This window comes from Mustela lutreola, chromosome 18 (assembly GCF_030435805.1).
Source record: "Mustela lutreola isolate mMusLut2 chromosome 18, mMusLut2.pri, whole genome shotgun sequence".
NCBI lineage: Eukaryota > Metazoa > Chordata > Mammalia > Carnivora > Mustelidae > Mustela > Mustela lutreola.
In genome coordinates, this window is record NC_081307.1 from 3,630,663 (window position 1) to 3,654,413 (window position 23,751).

Consider the following 23,751-nt stretch of genomic DNA (forward strand, 5'->3'; position numbering starts at 1 on the left):
ATGGCTCACTTCAGCAACCTCCTCTCCTGGTCACACACTTCTGTGGAGCGCCAGGCAGCAAGCTGACTGGGCCAGGAACTCCCATCCAGGCTTTAGCTAGGCTTGCTTTTAGGATTTTGCAGTTCTTTGAGTACTGAATTATGTCTGAGCACAAGCTAATGACTGAACCCGGACAGACCAGGTTCTGGTTGGCATCTGGCATGATGAAGCATCCGAGAGAATTTAAGAGAAGCACGGTGGAGGAAATGGCGCCCACCGAGTCTCATTTTAGAGATCAGGTAGTCTGAGGGCAGGACTGGGATTAGAACCCTGGTCTTCTGGCCCTAACACAGTGTCCCTTCCCCACACTGGCTGTTTATTTTAGCTCTACCATCAATATTTCAAAACAAATTTCTTTAAACTGATGGTTTTGCTACAATGCAAAGTCCTAAAGCTAAGAAAAACCCTCAAATAAGAATTACATCCTGAAGAGGGTAATACAACGAGTAACTACACAATAACCACCTACATCAAGTGAAGAGTAGTAAGGGATTCACAGCCTTGGCACAGACATGGGTTTTTTTCCCTCGGCTTTATTGAGATATAAATTCACATACCATAAAATTTGTCCTTTTATACAATTCGATTACTTACTATATTCAGAGTTCTACAACCATCACTATATAATTTCAAAACATTTTCATTGCCCCTGTACTCATTAGCAAGTACTGTACTCATTAGCAAGTACTCCCCATTCGTCCCCCCTGACCACCTGCCAGCTCCTGGCAACCACTAATCTACTTTCTATTTGTATGCATTTGTTTGTTCTGGACATTTCCTAGAAATGGAAGCATACAACATGTGGTCCTCTGTGACTGGCTTCCTTCAATTAGAACGTTCCCAAACTTCATCCATGTGGGAGCAAGCATGTATCAGTAACTCATTCTGCTTTACGACTGAGTAATACCTTATTGTATGGATATACCACATTTTCTTTATGCATTCACTGGATGATGAACATTTGGGTTATTTCCATCTTTTGTCTATTATGAATGTTGCTACAAATGTTCATGTACAAGATTTTTTTATTTTATTTTATTTTATTTTATTTTATTTATTTATTTGACAGAGAGAGAGATCACAAGTCGGCGGAGAGTCAGGCAGAGAGAGAGAGAGAAGCAGGCTCCCGCCGAGCAAAGAGCCCAATGCGGGGCTCGATCCCAGAACACTGAGATCATGACCTGAGCCGAAGGCAGCGGCCCAATCCACTGAGCCACCCAGGCGCCCCACAAGATTTTTTATAGACATGTTTTCAGCTGTCTTGGGTGAATACTTGGGAGTGAATTCCTGGGGTCATGGCAATTCTATTTTTAACTTTTATTTTTTAATTTTTATTTATTTTTTTAATTTCTTTTCAGTGTTCCAGAATTCATTATTTATGCACCACACCCAGTGCTCCATGCAATACATGCCCTCCATAATATCCACCACCAGGCTATATTTTTTAACTTTTTGAGAAAGTGCCAGACTGTTTCCTAAAGCAACTGCACCAGAAGACATTTCTACCAGAGTATTCCAATTCTCCACATCCTCGACAACCCTCATTATTGTCCATCCTCTTTTTTTTTTTTTTTTAAGATTTTATTTATTTATTTGACAGAGAGAGATCACAAGTAGGCAGAGAGGCAGGCAGAGAGAGAGGAAGGGAAGCAGGCTCTCCGCTGAGCAGAGAGCCCGATGCGGGACTCGATCCCAGGACCCTGGGATCACGACCTGAGCCGAAGGCAGCGGCTTAACCCACTGAGCCACCCAGGCGCCCATTGTCCATCCTCTTGATTCCAGCATCCTGACTGCTGTGGGAGAGTTTTTAATAGCAAAAACTAACAGTTAAAATACTCTAGGGAATTATATTCTCTGCTCAGCCATATGACCCAATCAGCCCCAAAAGTGGTAGACTAGGACATAATACTAATTTGGCTGCCCTATCCTACTGCTCGTGGTGCCCTCCCTAACAGTTAAGGAGAGTGGCTCTCAAAATGTAGTCCCAAGACCAGCAGCACCAGTCAGAAATGCAAAGTCTCAGATTCTGTCCCAGACCTACTGAGTCAGAGCCTCTGGGGTGGGACCCAGCTCCTGCTTCTGGTGATTCCGACACCTGCTCAAGTTCAAGGGAAGGCAGCATCTATTGCTGGGCATCTCTGCCCCTCAATGTCAGCTTTAACCACCTTATTGGTGGTAATTAATACACACCAAATCCATCATCCTCTGCAAATGAGGATGATAGTGACCAAGAAAGAACGTTCTAAAGGATTCTGTCATGCAACTTAAGTGGAAGGGTTTGACACTTTCCAATAATGAGTGATATTTTTGATATAAATTGTTCCAATAATTAAGTTTGGACACAGAAAACTGAGCTGGAAGGTAAACAGGAATTTCATAAGCACCATCCAAGGCAGGAACACGGATATAATTTCCCTTGTACTTGCTTTCCTAAATATTCCTTGTCCATTCAGAACTTCAAGGAGCCTGCTATCACAGTTCTCCTTTAGGTTTTTGGAAAGAGGATGGCATAAGAATTTCACATTCATTAAAATAAACATTTAAACAATCCTTTAAAATACTAAAGACGCTGGGGCACCTGGGTGGCTCAGCAGGTTAAAGCCTCTGCCTTCGGCTCAGGTCATGATCCCAGGGTCCTGGGATCGAGTCCCGCATCGGGCTCTCTGCTCAGCAGGGAGCCTGCTTCCTCCTCTCTCTCTGCCTGCCTCTCTGCCTACTTGTGATCTCTGTCTGTCAAATAAATAAATAAAATCTTAAAAAAAAAAAAATACTAAAGACGGCCTCATCAACACGTGAAACATTGCAAATAAATACTCCTGTGACTCTGAATTTGGGAACTGAATTATGTCTGGTCATGTCGACCATCACCTAAAAACATGAGGAAAACAATTCTTTGGAAAACCACTGCATGTTTCTTTCATATCTTTCCATTTAAAAACCTTTTCTATATACATTTCTTACACTCCTCCAGATTCAGTAATTAGGGCAAGGGAAGCCTCTTTGTGGCTAATTTGTTACTTTCTTCTGCTGTGGCTAGACTCCTGCTTCTCTCGTCTTCCACTGGGAGTGATCAGCATGAGAGAGGGAGGCCGGACTTCAGTCAAACCCAGTGTGCCTGCAGCAACTTCTGCCCTGGTCCCCGGGGGGTGAACGCCACTCACGGGTGCACATGGACGCAGAGGAAGGACCACACAGCTGAACAGCAAAACCCTCACCATCAGAGCAAGATTTGCTGCATCTCTTCCATTTGTTCCCATCCTTCACTGACAGGATGGGTTTCTAGAGCATTTCTCTTGTCTGGGACACCATGGTATCTCTGAGTAAATTCAAAACCTTCTTGTAAATGTCTAGAATATCCTGAGCTGTCGGTCGTTCTGCAGGCGTCTGGCTCTTACAGGCTTTATGAATATCAAACAAATGAAACCGGACCATATCGCTCCCTTCAACATGCCCCAAAAGGAAGCTAGAGACATCTGGAATCTTCCAGATGTCGATCTTCTCGTCATAGGAGGGCATGAGGTCATCGTCAAAAGGCGTGTCTTCCCCATAGGGCCACAGCTGCTCTGGAGCCACGAAGTCCCCATGCAGCTCCCGGTGGCCACACTTCACCAACGTCCCGGAGCTGTGGTTCACCAGGGGCAAGGCGTCCAGGTCATTCACCACGAGGCTGAAGTTACTGGTCAGCAGATACTGTGACAGCGTCTTGGGCAGGTCGTTGGAGTCGCACATGACGCGTGTGCCCAGGGGGCTGTGGTGCAAGTAGTTGATGATGCTGACGTAGTCCACAGCCAGTTGTAGCCTGCGCTGCCACGTGTTCACGTTCTGGTACTTGGAAAGGTTCAGCGTTGCTTCCAGATTGCTCAAGGAGCCCAAGGGGTGATATTCAGTAAGGATAGTGTTGTCGTCCTCACAGAAGCCGAGCAGGGTGACCACGTATTTACTCTGTAGACCTTTCAGCATCTCCAGCCCGTGCAAGAAATCCTCTTTCATCTCCAGCTGGGAGAGCCGTGAGAGCGCCACTTTGCGCTCCTTCCACTCAGACAGAAAGACCTGAAACAAAGTCACAGAGAGCATCAACCCTGAAAACCGTCACCTGTGTCAGAGAGCCGGAAACCCCCCACGGAGTGCCAGAGGTGGTACAGAGAATGCAGAAACGAGGAGAGACAGACCCAGTCCCGGAGAAGAGCTCAGTCCGGTTACAAAGGCTCCCTGACGAGCAAACACGGGCCCCCAGCGCAGAAGGCAGGGTAGACCCGGGATGGAAATGGGTGGGGGTGCCGGAGGGTCCTGGGAGTTGGTCTAGAGGATAACCGGGGCTGGCCTGGCGAATGTGGAGAATGGGAAGTGCATCCCTAGGAAAGGGGCCTGTCGGATAAAGGCATGGAGTGGAAAACTGACCGGAAGCTCCAAACACCTGCAGCACAAATGGATGGGGGGGAGGGGAGACCACTAGAAAAGGAGTGAGTCGAGCCCAGCCAGACCATTACACATCACACCACCACCTGCTTAGCTTCAGGGTAGCACAGTAAATCACAAACAGGAATCGTTCTCGGTTAGGACAACAGTTTTTGTTTTTGTTTATTTTTAAGATTTTATTTATTTGGGGCGCCTGGGTGGTTCAGTGGGTTAAAGCCTCTGCCTTCGGCTCAGGACATGATCCCAGGGTCCTGGAATCAAGCCCCACATAGGACTCTCTGCTCAGCAGAGAGCCTGCTTACTCCTCTCTCTCTGCCTGCCTCTCTGCCTACTTGTGATCTCCATCTGTCAAATAAATAAATAAAAACCTTAAAAAAAAATTTTATTTATTTATTTGACAGCACAAGTAAGCAGAGCAGCAGGCAGAGGGAGAGAGAGAAGCAGGCTCTCTGCTGAGCAAGGAGCCCCATGCAGGACTCGATCCCATAACCCTGGAATCATGACCTGAGCCGAAGGCAGCCGCGCTTAAGGTACTGAGCTGCCAAGGCGCCCCAGGACACAGTTTTAAGTTGGGTGTGGTTCTGTATTCCTTCAGCTATAAGAGCAGAAGCAAAAGTGCCCTGCAGACTCTAGACCAGACACCCCCCCGCCCCGCACCGAGTGCCTGAACAGGACTCCTTAGACTCCCCATTTCTACTAGCTAGGAAAGGCCTGCAGGAAGGATTGTAATGAAGAACTTTTGACCTCCTGCTTAAATCTCCCAGAAGAGAAGACAGGCTCAGAAGTGAGGGTAGGGAGGTCTGGCTGCCCCCAGGCTGCGTCTGCCGCTTGTGGGCTCTTTCTCTGTGCTGCTACTTACTCACTGCTACAATACAGCTTACGGTTTTTGAAACCAATGTGGAGTATTTATCAAGTGCCTGTAACATCAAATCCAAGATCTATTAAGGCAATAATCTGAAAGAGATAAAAAGCTCCAGGAATAAAAATCTGGCGCTACTTACAAAAGCATGAACTGGAACTTTCCCACCCATCAGAAAATGGAGGGCAAGAACGGCAAGATCACTCAGAAGAGTGCGACGTGGTCAGCAAAAATGCATATATTGACAGAGTTCTCACAGTCTTCACAGAGAACAGTAATGTCACAAATGAATAAGTATATAAAATTTCCTTTATGTTATTGTTCTAACTGATAAAACAAGACAAAATTACATGGAAAGCAAAGGAAACAGGCTAATGTTTCTCTTCATATATTCTCTTCATATGGTAAGATTCTAGGTGATTTTTTTCTTTATGCCTTTCAGTATTTTCCAACTTTTCCAGAATGAATATATATGATTTTACATTTAAAAACACTTTTTAGGGACTCCTGGGTGGCTCAGTTGGTTAAGCGTTTGCCTTCGGCTCAGGTCATGATCCCAGCGTCCTGGGATCTAGTCCCACATCGGGCTCCTTGCTCAGCAGGAAGCCTGCTTCTGCCTCCGCCAGCCACTTTGCCTGCCTGTGCTCACTCTCTCTGACAAAAGAAAAAAAAAAAAAAACTTAATAGGGGGGCCTGGGTGGCTCAGTCGTTAAGCATCTGTTTTTGGCTCAGGTCATGATCCCAGCGTCCTAGGATCCAGCCCTGCATCCGGGCTTGATCCCATCAATTCTGCATCAACTGATTTGCATCAATTCCCTGCTCCGCAAGAAGGCTGCTTCTTCCTCTCTCACTCTCCCTGCTTCTGTTCCCTCTCTCGCTGGGTCTCTGTCAAAAAAATAAATAAAATCTTAAAAAAAAAAAATTTAAAACTTAATAAACCTTGAAGACAGGCATTGTGATGCCTCCAGCTTTGGTTTTCTTTTTCAACATTCCCCCTGGCAATGTGGGGTCTTATCTGGTTCCATACAAATTTTAGGATTGTTTGTTCCAGCTCTGTGAAAAATACCAATAGCATTTATTTATTTATTTATTTGACAAAGAGAGATCACAAGTAGGCAGAGAGGCAGGCAGAGAGAGAGAGAGAGAGAGAAGGAAGCAGGCTCCCTGCTGAGCAGAGAGCCCGACGCGGGACTCGATCCCAGGACCCTGAGATCATGACCTGAGCTGAAGGCAGCGGCTTAACCCACTGAGCCACCCAGGCGCCCCAATAGCATTTTCTTTTTAAAATTCATTTGACAGAGATCACAAGTAGGCAGGGAGAGAGGAAAGGAAGCAGGCTCCCTGCTGAGCAGGGAACTGATGCTGAGCAGAGAGCCTGATGCGGGGCTCAATCCCAGGACCCTGAGATCATGACCTGAGCCAAAGGCAGAGGCTTTAACCCACTGAGCCACCCAGGTGCCCGCCAATAGTATTTTGACAGGGACTGCACTGAAAGTGTAAATTGCTCTGGGCAGCACAGACATTTTAATGATGTTTATTCTTCCAATCCATGAGCATGGAATATTTTTCCACCTCTTTGTGTCTTTCTCAGTATCTCTCCTAAGTGTTCTACAGTTTCTAGAGTACAGATCCTTTATCTCTTTCATTACATTTATTCCTAGGTATCTTATAGATTTTGGAGCTATTGTAAATGGAAGAGACTCCTTAATTTCTCTTTCTTCAGTTACATGGTTAGTGTATAGAAATGCATCTTACTTCTCTGCATTGATTTTGTATCTTGTCATGTTGCTGAGTTGCTGTATGAGTTCTAATAACTCAGGGGTAGAGTCTTTTGGGTTTTCCACATAAAGCATCATGTCATCTGTGAAGAGAGAGTTTGACTTCTTCTTTGCCAATCTGAATGCCTTTTATTTCTTTTTGTTGTCTGAATGCTGAGGCTAGGACTTCTAGTACTATGTTGAGCAGTGATGGTGAGAGTGCGCCTCCTTGTTGTGTTCCTGACCTTAAGGGAAAAGCCCTCTTTTTCCCCATCGAGAATGATACTCGCTGTGTGCTTTTCATAGATGGCTTTTATGATATTGAGGTATGGTCCCTCTATCTTTGTACTTTGAAGAGTTTTAATCAAGAGAGAATGCTGTATTTTGTCAAATGTTTTCTCTGCATCAACTGAGAGAATCATATGTTTTTGTTTTTTCTTTTACTAATGTGCCCTATCACCTTGATTGATTTATGAATGTTCAAGCTATATTACAAAGCCAGAGTCATCAAGACAATATGGTATTGGCACAAAAACAGACACATAGATCAGTGAAACAGAGCAGAGACCCCAGAATAGACCCTCAGCTCTATGGTCAACGAATCTTCAGCAAAGCAGGAAAGAACATCCAATGGAAAAAAGACAGTCTTTACAATAAACGGTGCTCGGAAAACTCGACAGCCACATGCAGAAGAATGAAACTAGACCATTCTCTTATAGCATACACAAAGATAAACTCAAAATGGATGAAAGACCGCAATGTGAGACAGGAATCCGTCAAAATCCTAGCGGAGAACATAGGCAGTAACCTCTTTAACATCAGCCACAGAAACTTCTTTCAAAACACGTCTCTAGGGGCGCCTGGGTGGTTCAGTGGGTTGGGCCGCTGCCTTCGGCTCGGGTCATGGTCTCAGAGTCCTGGGATCGAGTCCCGCATCGGGCTCTCTGCTCAGCGGAGAGCCTGCTTCCCTCTCTCGCTCTGCCTGCCTCTCCATCTACTTGTGATTTCTCTCTGTCAAATAAATAAATAAAATCTTAAAAAAAAAACAAAAAAAAAAACACGTCTCTAAAGGCAGGGGAAACAAAAGCGAAAATGAACTTTTGGGACTTCATCAAGACAAAAAGCTTCTGCACAGCAAAGGAACCAGCCAACAAAACTAAGAGGCAACCTATTGAATGGGAGAAGATATTTGCAAATGACATTTTGGATAAAGAGCTGATATCCAACATCTGTAAAGAACTTCTCAAACTCAACACTCAAAAACCAAATAACCCAGTCAAGAAATGGGCAGAAGACAAGGACAGACACTTCTCCAAAGAAGACATACAAATGGCTAACAGACACATGAAAAAATGTTCATCATCATTAGCCATCAGGGAGATTCAAATCAAAACCACATTGAGATACCACCTTACACCAGTTAGAATGGCCAGAATTAATAAGACAGGAAACAACAAGTGATGGAAAGGTGGTGGAGAAAGGGGAACCCTCTTACACTGTCGGTGGGAATGCAAGCTGGTACAGCATTTCTGGAAAATGGTATGGAGGTTCCTCAAGAAGTTTAAAATAGAGCCACCCTAATGACCCAGCAATTGCACTACTAGGCATTTACGCCAAAAATACAGATGTAGGAAAAAGAAGGGGCACATGCACCCCAATGTTCATAGCAGCAATGTCCACAATACCCAAACTGTGGAAGGAGTCGAGACACCCTTCAACAGATGGACAAAGAAGATGTGGTTCATATATACAATGAAATATTACTCAGCCATCAGAAAGGATGAATACCCACCATGTGCATTGATATGAATGGAACTGGAAGGAATTATGCTAAGTGAAAAAAGTCAAGCAGAGAAAAACAATTATCATATGGCTTCACTCATATGTGGAGCATAAGAAATAGTGCAGAGGACCACAAAGGAAGGGAGGGAAAACCAAATGGGAAGAAATCAGAGAGGGAGACAAACCATGAGAGACTCTGGACTCCTGGAAACAAACTGAGCGTTACAGAAGGGAGGGCAGTGGGGGGATGAGGTAACTGGGTGATGGGTATTAGGAGAGCACGTGTTAGGATGAGCACTGAGTATTATAGGCAACTAATGAATCACTGAACACTACAACAAAAACTTATAATGTACTATATGCTGGCTAACTGAACATAATTTTTTAATACTTTATTATTTTTATTAATATACAACGTATTGTTTGCCCCAGGGGTACAGGTCTGTGACTCGTCAGCTTACACATTTCACAGCACTCACCATAGCATATACCCTCCCCAATGTCCATAATGAACATAATTTTTTTAAAAAAGTAACTGATAAAAAATACTTTGACAATCAAAAATAAATAAATAAATAAATAAATAAAACTTAATAAAAAGATACACACGACATGGACATTGGGGAGGGTATGTGCTATGGTGAATGCCATGAGATGTGTAAGTCTGACAATTCACATACCTGTACCCCTGGGGCAAATAATACATTATATGTTAATTTTAAAAATGTAAAAAAAAAAATACACATGAGTAAAATTCACTGGAAAAAAAATTCTAAAAGGGATAAATCTCCCACTGTTATCCTCAGAGAATAAGATCAGAGATGGGGAGGACAAGAGGTAGAAGGGAACAGTTTACTCTGTACTTCACCTCCTTCGGTAAATTTTGTTTTGTTTTTGTTTTTGTTTTTTTAAAAGATTTTATTTATTTATCAGAGAGAGAGAGCGAGCACAGGCAGACAGAGGCAGAGGGAGAAGCAGGCTCCCTGCCGAGCAAGGAGCCCGATGCGGGACTCGATCCCAGGATGCTGGGATCATGATCTGAGCTGAAGGCAGCTGCTTAACCAACTGAGCCACCCAGGTGTCCCTCGGTAAATTTTGAATGTACTGCTTTTACAATTAAAGAAAATTAAAGAAAAAAAAAAAAAGAAAAAGAATGGGTCAATCTGCCTTTCAGTCAAACTGGGATTGCTCCAGGCAATCACAAACATAAACCATAAATAGAGTCTGGGGAAAGAAGGCATTGGCCACAGGCTCCCCCTAGGAGCAAAATCACTTCTGGTGGAGAACTGCTGACTTAGGGGCAAGATAGGGGACAGAAGGCAGCAAGAGGGATAATTAGGAATGGCCTGTGAGGGAGTAGGAAAACTATAAAGAGGCGACGGCACAGAGAGCCAGAGTCACAAGGACAGAGGAGCCAACTGTATCAAAGGCTGCAGAAAAGATCAAGTGAGAGGAAGACAGAGAAATGACCAACCTAGGGTTTGCAGGTCTCTGGATAAGGGCAGTTTCTCTGCAGGAGGGTGTTTGGAAGCCATCCTGGCAGAAGACAAGAAGTGAATGGGAGGAGAGAAGTAGGGACAGAGCTCTGGCAATTTCATTACAGAGGAAAGAGAATGAGCACAGAGCTTCCGAGGAAGAGGGAATCGGGAAAAGGGATTTCTGTGTGAAAGGGTGTGTGTCTGCGTGCCAGTCAGAATGACCCTCGGAGTGGGGAAGACTGAGGGTGCAGGAGAGAGTGGACAGCTTCCAGGAGAGACATCATGAGAAATCATGACACCTGAGCTGGAGGGCTTACAGGTCAGGTGACTGAAGATGAAGAAATTTTGTTTGGGAAGCTCCTGTTTCCATAACAACTTATGCAACAAGACCACGAACTAAGGCAAGGGGGAAGGAAAAGTCGCAGAAGGAACACGATAAGACCGCTGGGCTGTGGTGAGAGCAGGGCTGAGGTTTGTGGTCACGCATGAAACCACAGGGCTGTGGGACCTCTCTACCTCCAGGGCAACTGCTCGAATGCAGATGCACAGCTGGGGTCAACCAGGTTCGGGGCTCCCCAGTCAGGCACGATGTGTTTGTGCAAGACTGACTTTGAGGCTAACAGTCACGGAATCCCTGCTGCTGGGTCAGTGTAGGACCTAATGCAACCACCATGGGATCAACACACAGGTCCCGATAACTCAGGAATTACTAAAGCAAGGGCGCTGGGAGAGGAGGTGGTCAGAGAGCAGGATGCCAAGAACTCTGGTTACAGAAATTCCTACTGAGGAAGCTTATGCCTTCCAGCTTAGGATGCGGAGTGTTGCCCGCGTGGAGGAGCTGGTCCCAGTGATGGGAATCACGTTACATGCAGCGAGTTGTTCCAATAAGTGACTATGCAAAGGAATAAGAGGCTGCCCTGTGCTGGGACCCCCATGTGTCCCAGGCCCCAGGGCTCAAGGTGGGGGGACGGACGAGACTCATCACTGATGGTGCAAATATCCAGTGCGCAAAATACTGTTGCCCTGAGGGCAAATTTCAACCAAAGATAAAAGAAAATCAATGTAATGGCCTTACAGTCCTATTTCATTTTAATAAACAAAACTACGTTACTCAGTTATTATCCACATTTTTAAACCTCATATTTGCATGGACATGATTTGTAGGGCATCCCCCAAATCCAATCTGTCCTCAAACAACAATTTGCCACCATCAAAGCTACCTACTGAAGGGGTGCCTGGATAGAGCAGTAGGTTAACTCAGATTGGACTCTTGGTTTTAACTCAGATCATGATCTCAGGGTCATGGGACTGAGCCCTGTTTTGGGCTCCACACTCAATATGGAGTCTGCTTAAAAGACTCTCTCTCTCTCCCCCTCTCTGCTCCTTCCCCTGCTATTCCTCTCTCAAGTAAATAAACAGTTTTTAAAAAACAAAACAAAACAAACTACCCACCCAAAAATATATCCTTCAAGGTAAAGAGCAATTCTGAAAAAGAAGTCCAAAAATGACCTGAGCAGTAACCTGGAAACAAGTGGGCGACCAGCCCCTCCAGGTCATGAAGACAGAAATCAACGGGGCCTAAGTCCTCTTCTCTACCCATTTCCCCCCTGTGTGTTCTTCACATCCTAAAGCTTTCAGCATCATCCCAGGTATCTATTCCCACTCACTGCCCCAGATCTGAATGCTAGGCCTGTATGTCCAACTTCACATTCACTCACAGCCTTAACATGTTCACCACATGCACACAAAATTGTTCTTCATTCTTCCCCACTCAGGCAATGACAGCACTACTCTTGTTGTTGCCTGGACCTAGAACTTTGTGATCACCCTCTCCCTTGCTTACACCCCAGAAATGATCTATTAGGAAAACCTACTGGGGGCACCTGGGTGGCTCAGTAAGCCTCTGCCTCTGGCTCAGGTCATGATCCCAGCGTCCTGGGATCGAGCCCCGCATCGGGCTCTCTGTTCAGTGGGGAGCCTGCTTCCCGCCCCACTGCCTGCTGCTCTGCCTACTTGTGATCTGTCAAATAAATAAAATCTTAAAAAAAAAAAGGAAATCCTACTGGCTCTGCCTTTAAGACATAACCAGAATCTACTGATTTCTTACTAGGTTCACTGCTAACACCCTTGTCCAGCTGTGACTATCTCTCCCCTGCAAGGCCCAGCCAGTCATTCTTCCACCCCCCACCAACACTTCAGCCTCCTTTCAACACATACAACACATTCTACCTCTACTCAAATTGCTCCAATGGCTCTCCTGGTCCCACCAAGCCTCATGTGCCCTGGCCACCACTTGGCTTTCCTCTGACTTTATGTGCTACCTCCCTTCTCATCCTGCCCTCTGGTGTCATTGGCTCATTCCAGGTCCCTGAACAACCAGGCATGTTCCATCTTTGGACTCTGCTGGTACCCATCTTTCTTATTAGAACATATTTTCCCCGGATATCCACAGGGCTCACTCTCAGATCATTCTGACCACCTAGAGTAGTGAGCCGTGGCTCTTTCCTCACCCTGCTGTCTTCCCAGCACACGTCATTAACATATTTTATTGAGCATCTATTTCTTATTCATTGACTCATCCCCCAACTAGAAAGCTTCAAGAGGCTCTGTTTTATTCATTGCCACAGCTCCAGCACCTACAATGAATGAATAAATCTTTTTTTTTTAAATAAATATTTTTTAAAAAGTTACCTTGTTCTATGGTTTTACTTTGCATAAATTCCATTCCCTTTTCCCTGACTTCTTCCTTCAAGATGTCTCCTTTCTGGGGCGCCAGGGAGGCTCAGTTGCTTAAGGGTCTACCCATGATCCCAGGGCCTGGGATCGAGCCCAGCCCTTCATTGGGCTCTCGGCTCAGTGGGGAGCCTGCTTCTCCCTCTCCTCCCCACTTGTGATCTCTCTTGCTGTCACTATTCTCTCAGGTTAAGTAAATAAAATCTTAAAAAAAAAAGTCTCCTTTCCACATTCATGGTGCACTGGTCTCCCCAGACAAAAGCCAGCTGTCCATGTGGATGCATTTTCTGTTCCCTCTCTCCCTCCTGCCAGTCACTCAATATATCCTCACAAAGGAACTCTGTGCAACAATCCTTCTCTGGCCTCTAGAGGCATCAGTGGGCCTTAGCTCCCACAGAACCAATAAGTCCGGGACCAGGTGCAGCCAGCACACACTGGTTGCCTACAGACAACAGCTTTTGAGGCATCTGAATGCACCCCTTTGGTTTCTCTTTTTAAAATAAAAAACTTTTTTTTTAAATAAAAAAACTTTTAAAAAGTCAAAATAATCCCATGCCAGGGTTTGAAAAATAAGAATTTTAAAAATTGCCCATAATCTTTTTACCATAGCATAGTTTCTATCATTTCTGTATTTTTCTACGAAAGCACATTAATTTTGCAGTTGAAAATCATGTATTATGCAGTTTTGCATTTTGCTTTTTTCATTTATCCTCATAAGATTTTTTTTTCCTGGGGCGCCTGGGTGGCTCAGTGGGTTAAGCCGCTGCCTTCGGCTCAGGTCATGATCTCAGGGTCCTGGGATTGAGTCCCGCATCGGGCTCTCTGCTCAGCGGGGAGCCTGCTTCCTCCTCTCTCTCTGCCTTCCTCTCTGCCTACTTGTGATCTCTCTCTGTCGAATAAATAAATAAAATCTTTAAAAAAAAAAAAAAAAAAAAAAAAAAAGATTTTTTTTTCCTGCTGCTACACAGAGTTCCTAAACACACTAAATGGCTGCAGAATATTCTATCAAGTGACTAGCCCATAATGAACTATATCCAATAGTTTTTTTTTTTTTTTTTTTTTAAAGATTTTATTTTATTTTTATTTGTCAGAGAGACAGCGAGTGAGAGCGAGCATAGGCAGACAGAGTGGAAGGCAGAGTCAGAGGGAGAAGCAGGCTCCCTGCGGAGCAAGGAGCCCGATGTGGGACTCGATCCCAGGACGCTGGGATCATGACCTGAGCCGAAGGCAGCTGCTTAACCAACTAAGCCACCCAGGCGTCCCATATCCAATAGTTTTTATTACTGGTTTTCTATTGCTATAAATAACAAAGCAAAATACTCCTTGATGCATTTAGCTTTTTTCCTTCCATTGGATTAGGATAAAGTCCCAGATGTTAGATCACTGGGCTCAAAGGCAGAAATATTTTGAGGACCCTTCACACATAATGCCAATTTGCCATCCTGAAAGGCCACCCCATTAACACTCAGAGGTAACCCAGCACTCACTCTCTTCACGGCTCCTTCCCCAACACGCTTCAGCTGCCTCACTTCTGTCCTCAGCTCCTCACAGGACAGCCACGGTGAACAGTTTTTCATCTGTCCCATTCTGAAATGTCCGTGGGGACAGTAGGTGGAGCCCGGAGTGGAGTGGGGAGGGGCGATGAAAAACCAGTCAAGGCAGAGGTAGAGGAGAGCATTCATGAGAGCCATAGAGAGCAGCAGCCCCACGGCTGGGGGCACTGCTCTGCGGGGAAGGCTTCTGCTGCTGTCCTGGGCTTTCCCGTCCATGCTGCTATCCTCTGCAGGTTCCTGCGATGTGACACCAAACAAGAAGTAATCATGAAGGTGTCTGGGTGACAAGGGGTTAAAAGAAGGCACAGCCTCTCAGTCCTCTTATGCCTAAGGATCCTGCATACCTTCGGGTCCTTGGGAGGATTAAAGAAGGTATTGTGTACAAGGTTCATTCTAAATGCTCAGTGTCAGCTGTTCGCACAATCCGTGTCTTGTTAACAGCTTGTCTGGATTCCACCAGAAGGAAGGTGTTTGTGTGTGTCTGACTTTGTGTCCCTCCCACAGGATTGAGCAAAATGAAAGCAAGCCGCACTTGTTAGTCCAGTGGGGCCAGGACAGATGGACAGAAGAGAGCAGCCAAGATCAGATATGGTGGGGGTGAGGGCAAGAATGCTGACAGCCTCCTGAACCAGCTAAGGAATTGGGATAATCCCTGGAAGGTACCAGAAAGCTCCCTAACATTTTTAAGAAGCAAGGCTCCTCTTCAGCAGGTGTGACAGATGTGTCGGGGTGGAAGAGATGGTGGTGGGGAGACTGGGTCAAGGGCTCCATCAGTCGTGTGGGGTTTGAGCTGAGAAGCACGCGGGCTGGAGTAACAGTCGTGAGAACAGAGAGAGGGTGACACGCAGGTGACCCTCGCACCAGGCACCGCCGAGAAGGCTGGACACTCAGCGGCTCAGCTCTAGTGCTGGCGCCGGCGGGAGGCTCACGGTGGAGGTGGGCATTCCTGCGGAGTTGTTGGAGAGGGCTGGAAGGACCCTGGAGGTCAGGTACTTGACGCTCAGGGTGCCTGAGGCAGAAGCTACGTGTGCACCAGAGTGGAAGCGTGTCGATATTTTGACTAGAATGATGGGTGTAACGGTGTGTTCTCTTAGTGTCAGTACTGGGATGTGTTGGGGACACTAGTGACAGAACTGACCCTGTGCTTCCGGTGTCTGAAACGACTGTGACACGAAGGGTTACCTTCCAGGAGCGCCTTCGTTCTCCCTGCTCAGGCCTCCACCCAGACACCTGGGTCACTCAGTGTCCTGGTTGGTCCCAGGCATGGGTTTGAAAACATTCTGCCACGAAGTACCAAAAAAGAGGTTTGCTGAAGGAAAACTGCAACTCTGCACAGAGACAAACGGCAACAGTTCAGATGGTCTTCCCCAGGGGCCCTCCTAGGGTCTGGGCGTCCCCCTCCAGCCCCAGGATGGAGCAGCAGCTGCAGGAAGTCCTCCGACAGCCTGGTGGCCATCGTGGTACCCTGCCAGCTGGTCTGAGTTCAGAGTCCGCATCTCCCCTGCCGCTCCCTTAACCTCCATCGCCAAACGCCGATCACTTATTCACTCTACGTTCATGAAGCCGTTTCCCCATGCTCAACCCCACCTAGGCCTTGGGGATCTGAGAGTAAATACACAGATATGGTTCCTGTCCTCTTGGACCTTAGGGAGAAACCAGTGGAGGAGAGAGACAATAAATAAGAAACCAAAAATCTTCTCCTTGTATATTGTGATGAGCTTTTAAGGATAGAGACTAACAGAGAGGAAATCCCTGGATGAAGCAGTCCTAGAACACCTCTCCAAGGATTTGCACCAAGACCAGAGGCCCGAGAGGCGACAGCCGTGAAGAAAATCTGAAGACATGGGGTGCCTGGGTGGCTCAGTGGGTTAAAGCCTCTGCCTTTGGCTTGGGTCATGATCTCAGGGTCCTGGGATCTAGCCCCATGTCGGGCTCTCTGCTCAGCGGGGAGCCTGCTTCCCCCCTCCCTCTCTGCCTGCCTCTCTGCCTACTTGTGATCTCTGTCTGCCATATAAATAAAAACTTTAAAAAAAAAGAAAGAAAAAAGAAAATCTGAAGACAGCTCTTGCATACCCTCTCCTGGAGATAGTCAGCCCACCCACCATTCACAGCGCTGGGACAACACACCCAACGGGCCAGGTGTAAAGTTCACAGAAAAACAGCATTTCTCCTAAGTTCACCCTGCAGCTATAAAGACTTTAAAGCTTTAAGGACTATCTATACTTTCTATCTCCAACACTCCCCCTCTTCCTCTAGAACCCGAGGCTACTCCACCCATAGTGACCAAATCGCCAGGACCTCACTATTGCTGAATACAGGAGTCAGTTCAGTCACGGGCTTGACCACACGGGCATGGCTGATCACTCCCTTCTCCCTGAAAGGCCTTTGTTACCTGGTTCCCAGGAAGGTGCACTCTGGTGGCTGCTCTTCTTGCCTTTGTCTGTAGACTGCTGGAGTGTCGGATGCTTGGACAGACCTCTGCACTCATGCCCTGGGTGCTCTTATCCAGACTTGGGCTCCCTGTCCCCACCTGCTGGCAGCTCCCGGTGTAAAGCCCCAGTCCCCCTAACTTGACATCTCTACTAGAATGTCCCAACGGACAATTCAAAATACTACTTCTTCTCGACAGTAAAATGACAAATAACTCAATTTGGAAATGGACAAAGGGCTTGAACAGACATTTATCTAGAGAAGACAAGCAGATATCCAACAGGCACGTTGACTTTATTAGTCATCAGGAAAATGCAAATCAAAACACAATGAGATCCTGCCTCATCCCCACCAGGACAGCTGTCATCAAAGAGTCAGGCAAGAACGAGTGTAGACGAAGATGTGAGAAAATAGGAACCCTTATACATTGCTGGTGGCAATATAAGATGATGCAGCCTCTGTGGAAAAAAGCCTGGAAGTTCCTCGAAAGGTTGAATATAGAGTTACCCATACAAATCCATTGCTCAGTATATGCCCAAGGGAACTGACAACGTACATTCACATGAACCCTAGTCACTAGTACATGAATGTTCACAGCAGCACTTCTCCTAACAGCCAAATAGTAGAAATAACCCGAAGTCCATACATGGACAAATAAAATTTGCTATAAGACATGGAATATTAATCACCCACAAAAAGAAATAAAGCTGTAACATGCTGTAACATGGATGAAACTCGAAAACTTGATGCTAAGTGAGATAAGGCAGACACAAGAGGTCCTGTATCGTAGGACTGTATATATGAAATGTCCATACAGGCACATCCATACAGACAGAAAGCAGGTTAGTGACTGCTAGGGGCTGAGTGAAAGGGGAAACGGGGAGTGGTTGCTAATGGGCACAGGATTTCTTTTTGGATGAAAATGTTCTGGAATTAGTGGAGATGATTGCACAACCTTGTGAATATACTAGAAATCAATGAACGGTACACTTTAAAGAGCAAACTTAATGGTACATGAATTATATCTCAATGTGAACAGATAACAAAAATGCTTCCCAAACACAATGTCTGCACCCTCCCTACAAATCTGCTGTTTTCAGCGTTCAGACCCTCAGCGCTCAACAGCTCTGTTCTTCCAGTGACCCAACCTCAGTGACCCCCCAAGGGTCAGCAGAGCAACACTGCTTTCTCTGAGCAAGACATTTTAGAAGTAATGGATTCTTCCACAACCCCATGTAGTTCTTCTTAATTAATTTTTTAAAAATGCTGCCGTGCAAATCGCCACTGTGATTATGAGGTGTCCAGCAAACCCTGGCTCTACCGCACTGTTCCAGCCTCACTTGAGTCTCCGCCTTTTCTTGACATAGTGCCACCTGCTCATCTGCCCCTCAGTCTTCCCCGCTGTGCCTGCTGGGGTTGCGCTGGCTGTTCGCTCACCTTTTCCACAAAGACTCCGGGCCCGTGTCTTTCTCTCTGGCCCATTCCCTCCTGTCTTTAGGGACTTTGACTAAAACTATGATGAATTTTCCCATTCAGCCCTCACGGTCTCCTCTCTTGGTACCTGATTCTTAGAAGGTGCTCTTACAGAAATGAATAAAACAACCGCCATCTCTCTTCTACAACATTCGAAATGACCAAGTGTGTCTCAACTCAGACCTCAGGTCAAGAAACAGCACTTTTTTCTATAAAGGGCCAGATGGTAAATATTAGGTTTAGGGGCAAAAGGTGAAATCCAGTGACAACTGCATCACGTGACTTGTGGGGCACCAAGAGGCAGTGTAAAGCCATGACAGGCCACAAACTCTCTGTCACTGTCATTCAGCTCTGTTCCTGGGTGTGAAAGCAGCCCCCTACATTACAGAAACAATGAGCGTGGCTGTGTTTGAATAAAACTTTTCATACGGAAAATGAAATTTGAATTTCATAAAGTTTTCATGTGTCACATAAGATTATTTCTCTTCTGACTTCCCCCAGAGTTTCAAAAGGTACAAAGCATTCTTAGCTCACAGTCATACAAACGCAGGTGGCAGGCAGAGGCTGGCTGAGTCCCACACTGGGTGGTGCTATTCTTTTTTTTTTTTTTTTAAAGATTATTTATTTATTTATTTGAAAGAGAGAGTGAGAGAGAGCATGAGAGGGGAGAAGGTCAGAGGGAGAAGCAGACTCCCCATGGAGCTGGGAGCCCGATGTGGGACTCGATCCCGGGACTCCGGGATCATGACCTGAGCCGAAGGCAGTCGCTGCAGATCAGCCTTCCATCCTGAGGCTTCCCTCTGTGTAATCTCGCTCACGCGCATGGCGATGGCACTGGTCTCCAAGTCTCTACGGTGGCCTGGGTATTTCTCCTACACTTCACTCAGCTGGTTTGTCAAGGCCTGGGATGTCCAGAACTTAACTCTGTCCTGTCTCCAGCATGCCCCTCCTCCAGGGTTCCCTCACTGTCACAAGCATACAATGCCCACTTGCTCAAGTCACAAAACAGGCGACTTGGTTCCACCCTCCCCCAACCTCCAAACCGACCAATCACCACACACGGTCAATTCTTTCACCCAAACCTCTCCCAGCTCTGCTCACTTTTCCCCTCCTCCCTGCCATCCCTGGTCTAAGTCTCCAGCATCTCTTACCTGGGCTTCTGCAACAGCTTCCTGCACGAACTCCCACTTCCTTCTCTTTTCCAGTCCATTCTCCACACAGCAAATAGAAAATCTATTCTTTCCTGAAATGTTTCAAGCACAGAAACAACTAAAAAGTAAGATCATGAACACCCGTCCAGCTTTGTCAAGTAACAGTGCATCACAAAGATCTTTTTTAAAGAAATAAAATAAATAAAGAAATAAAATATTATATATATAGTTGAAGCCCCTTTGGACTCCTCCAGGTCCTATTCTGCTCCCTCCCAAGAAGGAACCACCATCCACAAGCTGATGTTCCAGGACCTGCAGTAGCAGCAGCAGCATCTAAGAACTTGTGGGAAATCTGAGTTCTGGAATCCTCTCTCCAAATCTCCTGAACCAGAAACTCTCAGGTGAGGCCCAGAAATCTCTGTTTTAACAAGTCTTCCAGTGGATTCGGATGCACGCTAAAGCCCAAGAACCACTGGTGTATAGAATTTCCACACATACTTTTTATTTTCACCACCAGTATGTGCCTATAAATAACAACGCATAACACATCAATGTTTACACACCGTATATAAGTAGCTGTACTGTATCCATCCTTTGTAACTTGCTTTTTTAAAAGCCTAACATTAGGGGTGCCTGGGTGGCTCAGTGGGTTAAAGCCTCTGCCTTCGGCTCAGGTCATGATCCCAGGGTCCTGGGAACGAGTCCCGCATCGGGCTCTCTGCTCGGCAGGGAGCCTGCTCCCTCCTCTCTCTCTGCCTGCCTCTCTGCCTACTTGTGACCTCTGTCCGTCAAATAAATAAATAAAATCTTAAAAAAAAAAAAGCCCAACATTAGGTTTACGAGGTTTATCCATGCGGGTACATCCAACTCGAGTTTGCCATTTTCACTTGTTTAACTATACCATCAGCAAAGCGAGTTTTGTACACACCTCCTTCAGCACGTGTGGGAAGTGTCTCGCTGGCGTACACAGGGTGATCTTTCTAAAGCATAAATCCAATCACTCCTTGCTTAAAATCAACTAACCGTCCTTCTCTGTCCTCAGGGCAATGCCCAAACTCCTATAAGGCCCCCTGAGCTCCAGCCTCTGTCCACCTCTCCAGACGCCTCCTTGCACCCCGCACTCTAGGCCCTGAGCTTCCCTCTGTTCTTGAAGTCACCCGCGTTGAGACGCCCAGGCTCTGGCATGTGCATTCTTTCTTCCTCAACTGTGAGCAACCAGGATACTGCCTGCCTGCTTGGTGCACCCCTGGGTCCTCAGCAGCTGGTGTGCAACAGGCACTCAGTAAAAATGCACTGCCCGCCGGATCACTCAGGACTCCTCTCTGCCACCTTCACAATCCCACCAAATTTGTTCTTTCTCTGTTCACATGCCTGTCCTCTGATGCTCCCTTCCAGCACCTCCTCCAGTCTGAGTTCACCATCTTTTTACTTCTCCAACCCCCTTGCTGTGACCTTCCTCGATCCTATCTCGCCACAGGTAGGATAGTCGGTTGGTTGTATAGTGCCTAAAACCTATCGTTTTTGTTTTTTTTCTTTTGGAGGGATACTACTTCCTTCATTTCCACACAAAGGCTGCCAGCATCAGGTAGGAAATTCTGCAGAACTCTAGAAATTCATTTTTTCTAATTTACATTAGATCAGTACCCAATTACTTTTTTTTTTAAAGATTTTATTTGACAGGGCGCCTGGGTGGCTCAGTGGGTTAAGCCGCTGCCTTTGGCTCAGGTCATGATCTCAGGGTCCTGGGATCAAGCCCTGCATCGGGCTCTCTGCTCAGCAGGGAGCCTGCTTCCTTCTCTCTCTCTCTGCCTGCCTCTCAGTGTACTTGTAATTTCTCTCTCTGTCAAATAAATAAATAAAATCTTAAAAAAAAAAAAAAAGATTTTATTTGACAGAGAGAGACCACAGGCAGGGGGAGAGAGGACAGGCTCCCCACTGAGCAGGGAGCCCAACACGGGGCTCGATCCCAGGACCCCGGAATCAAGACCTGAGCCAAAGGCAGGTGCTTAACCAACTGAGGCACCCACGCACCCCACACAGTACCCATTTAAAGCATTTCTTGTGGACCCTGAAGTTATATGCCTCAATAATCTTTCAATTATCCCACTTCTGAATCCTCAGAAAAAAACTCACCCAAAAATTCAACTAACTTTCACACAGTGTCGACCTCACACCAATTCTGTGAGACACATATAATTATTATTCCCATTTAACAGAGAACTGAGAAGTGACGTAGCCAAGGTCACTAAACTGTAGTTGGAGGCCTGCAAGTTTTCTGGCCTTAAACTCACCTTATTCCTCTAAATCCAGCAACGGGGGAGGGGGGTGGGTGGGGTGTGCCTGGGTGGCTCAGTCGGTTAAGCGGCTGCCTTCCACTCAGGTCACGATGCCAGAGTCCCGGGATCAAGTCCCACATCGGGCTCCCTGCTCAGTGGAAAGCCTGCTTCTCCCTCTCCCACTGTCCTGCTTGTGTTTCCCCTCTCTCTGTCAAATAAATAAATAAGATCTTCTTATGAATAACTAAATAACTAAATAAATCCTGCAGCACGTTCACTGTGTGGGGGTGGGGGGTAGCCCTGAGGCTGCCCACTTCTTAAAGGACTCTCTGGCCCACCCCAACACCTGATGGGCCTCTCTCCCTTAAAGGCGTATTTCTGGAGCAGCCCGTGTGGCTGAAGGAACTCTGGTACAAAAAGAAGCAAAATGGCAATGACCGTTGCTGGTTCACAAGGAATGAAGATTGTGGGGCCAGGTGGGTCAGGAGAAATGCAGGCACTGTTGAGACAAAGAACTTCTGACGTTGGTAGCTACAAGCTGGCAGTGGAAAAAACTGGCAACCACTGCTCGACACTCACAGCTCGTTTACAAGAAAGAAAAGGAATAGCACAAAACCAGTTTTTACCGATTTACGGAGTATTCGATTCAAGCAGAGAAGGAGCGGACGGGTGCCACCCAGTGCAATTTAGAACAGAATCCCATCTTGCCACCAGGACACACGGCGCTTCACAGTAATTGTTTCAAACAACTCGGACGCTTACTTAGCCTTAAGCTGCTACGGTCACAGCAAAAAGGACGGAGACAAGGCCGCTCCGCCCCGCTGAGCCGTCACGAACCGAGGCCCAGGACGACCCGCACCACGGAGGCCCGCGCCGGGAGGCGGCGCGCGGCTGCGGCACTACAGGGCCGAGCGCAGCGGCCGCCGGAGGGACGGAGCCGCCGAGCGCAGCGGCCGCCGGAGGGACGGAGCCGCCGAGCGCAGCGGCCGCCGGAGGGACGGAGCCGCCGAGCGCAGCGGCCGCCGGAGGGACGGAGCCGAAGCCCGGGGCGGGCCCGCCGCGCCAAGGTACAGCCGGGCCGGGAGGCGCGACGCGGAGGGGCCGAGGCGGCCTCCGGACAAGGACAGACCCCGCAGGAAGCCCAGGCACCCTCCGCAGCCGCCCTCGGCCCCCGCCCGCCGCTACCCCGCGCTCCCTCGCGCGGAGCCTCGCCGCCACACCTCGACGCCAGCCGCGCCTACCTGCGGCCCGGGTCGGATCCGCGGCCTCCTGCGCAGGCGCGGCCGGAAACCAGCCCCGGCAGGGCGAGCACGATGCCGCCCCCTGGCGTCCGCCTCCGGCCACGCACCTGGGGGCCGGCGCAGGCCGGATTCTAGCCCAGGTGCGTCCACCGCTCTCCTATTCTGGCTTCTCTCCGAACCAGTGAGGACAATGAGATGTTGACCTAGTGTACGTACCCCCAAAATGGGTCCCCCAATAATGGGTTCGAGATTATAGGAGCGAGATGGCTAAAAAGTGAAGGTCAAGCAAAGCTTTATTTCGCGCCAAGCATCAAGAATCAGACCCACCGTCAGACAGACCAGTTGGGGTCGCCCCTTACAGAGGATGACCCCTCCCTGCTTTCCAGACTAACTTTTATAGAGCAAAGGCCGTGTGGTTGGGCCTGGCCACACACAGGTGGCTAATTGAATTACAATTCACCCCACAGTAGCCATGGAAACCAGCCTGGTAGCTAGGAGACAGTCTGTGCCTGGCCTGACCCACCCTTGTATTTGAGCTTTGTAACCTGAGTCTGGTTTCCAGG

At 47.2% G+C, this 23,751-nt stretch overlaps 1 protein-coding gene across 10 annotated transcripts; it reads right to left on the bottom strand.

Moving 5' to 3' along the window:
- Positions 1 to 2,928: 2,928 nt before the first annotated feature.
- Positions 2,929 to 23,257, bottom strand: POMK (protein O-mannose kinase). 10 transcript variants are annotated; one of them, XM_059156051.1, is made up of 5 exons: positions 23,189 to 23,257; positions 19,672 to 19,763; positions 15,800 to 15,897; positions 14,552 to 14,854; positions 2,929 to 4,089 (listed from the first exon to the last, which is right to left on the bottom strand). In XM_059156051.1, the coding sequence occupies exons 4-5, from the start codon at positions 14,831 to 14,833 to the stop codon at positions 3,319 to 3,321; spliced, it is 1,053 nt and encodes a 350-aa protein (XP_059012034.1). In that variant the 5' UTR covers positions 14,834 to 14,854; positions 15,800 to 15,897; positions 19,672 to 19,763; positions 23,189 to 23,257; the 3' UTR covers positions 2,929 to 3,318. The 10 variants fall into 10 exon arrangements, with proteins under 10 accessions (XP_059012034.1, XP_059012030.1, XP_059012033.1 ...); XM_059156047.1 differs by having other exon boundaries at positions 15,800 to 15,945; XM_059156050.1 differs by lacking the exon at positions 23,189 to 23,257 and adding an exon at positions 22,710 to 23,182.
- Positions 23,258 to 23,751: the final 494 nt, after the last annotated feature.

Bases quoted from the DNA above. Each gene is read 5' to 3' on its own strand.
- POMK (XM_059156051.1), bottom strand. From the start codon at position 14,833: ATGGACGGGAAAGCCCAGGACAGCAGCAGAAGCCTTCCCCGCAGAGCA. The intron at 4,090-14,551 runs GTGAGTGCTGGG...ACTTTGTTTCAG, and splicing joins GGGAAGGAGCCGTGAAGAGA to GTCTTTCTGTCTGAGTGGAA.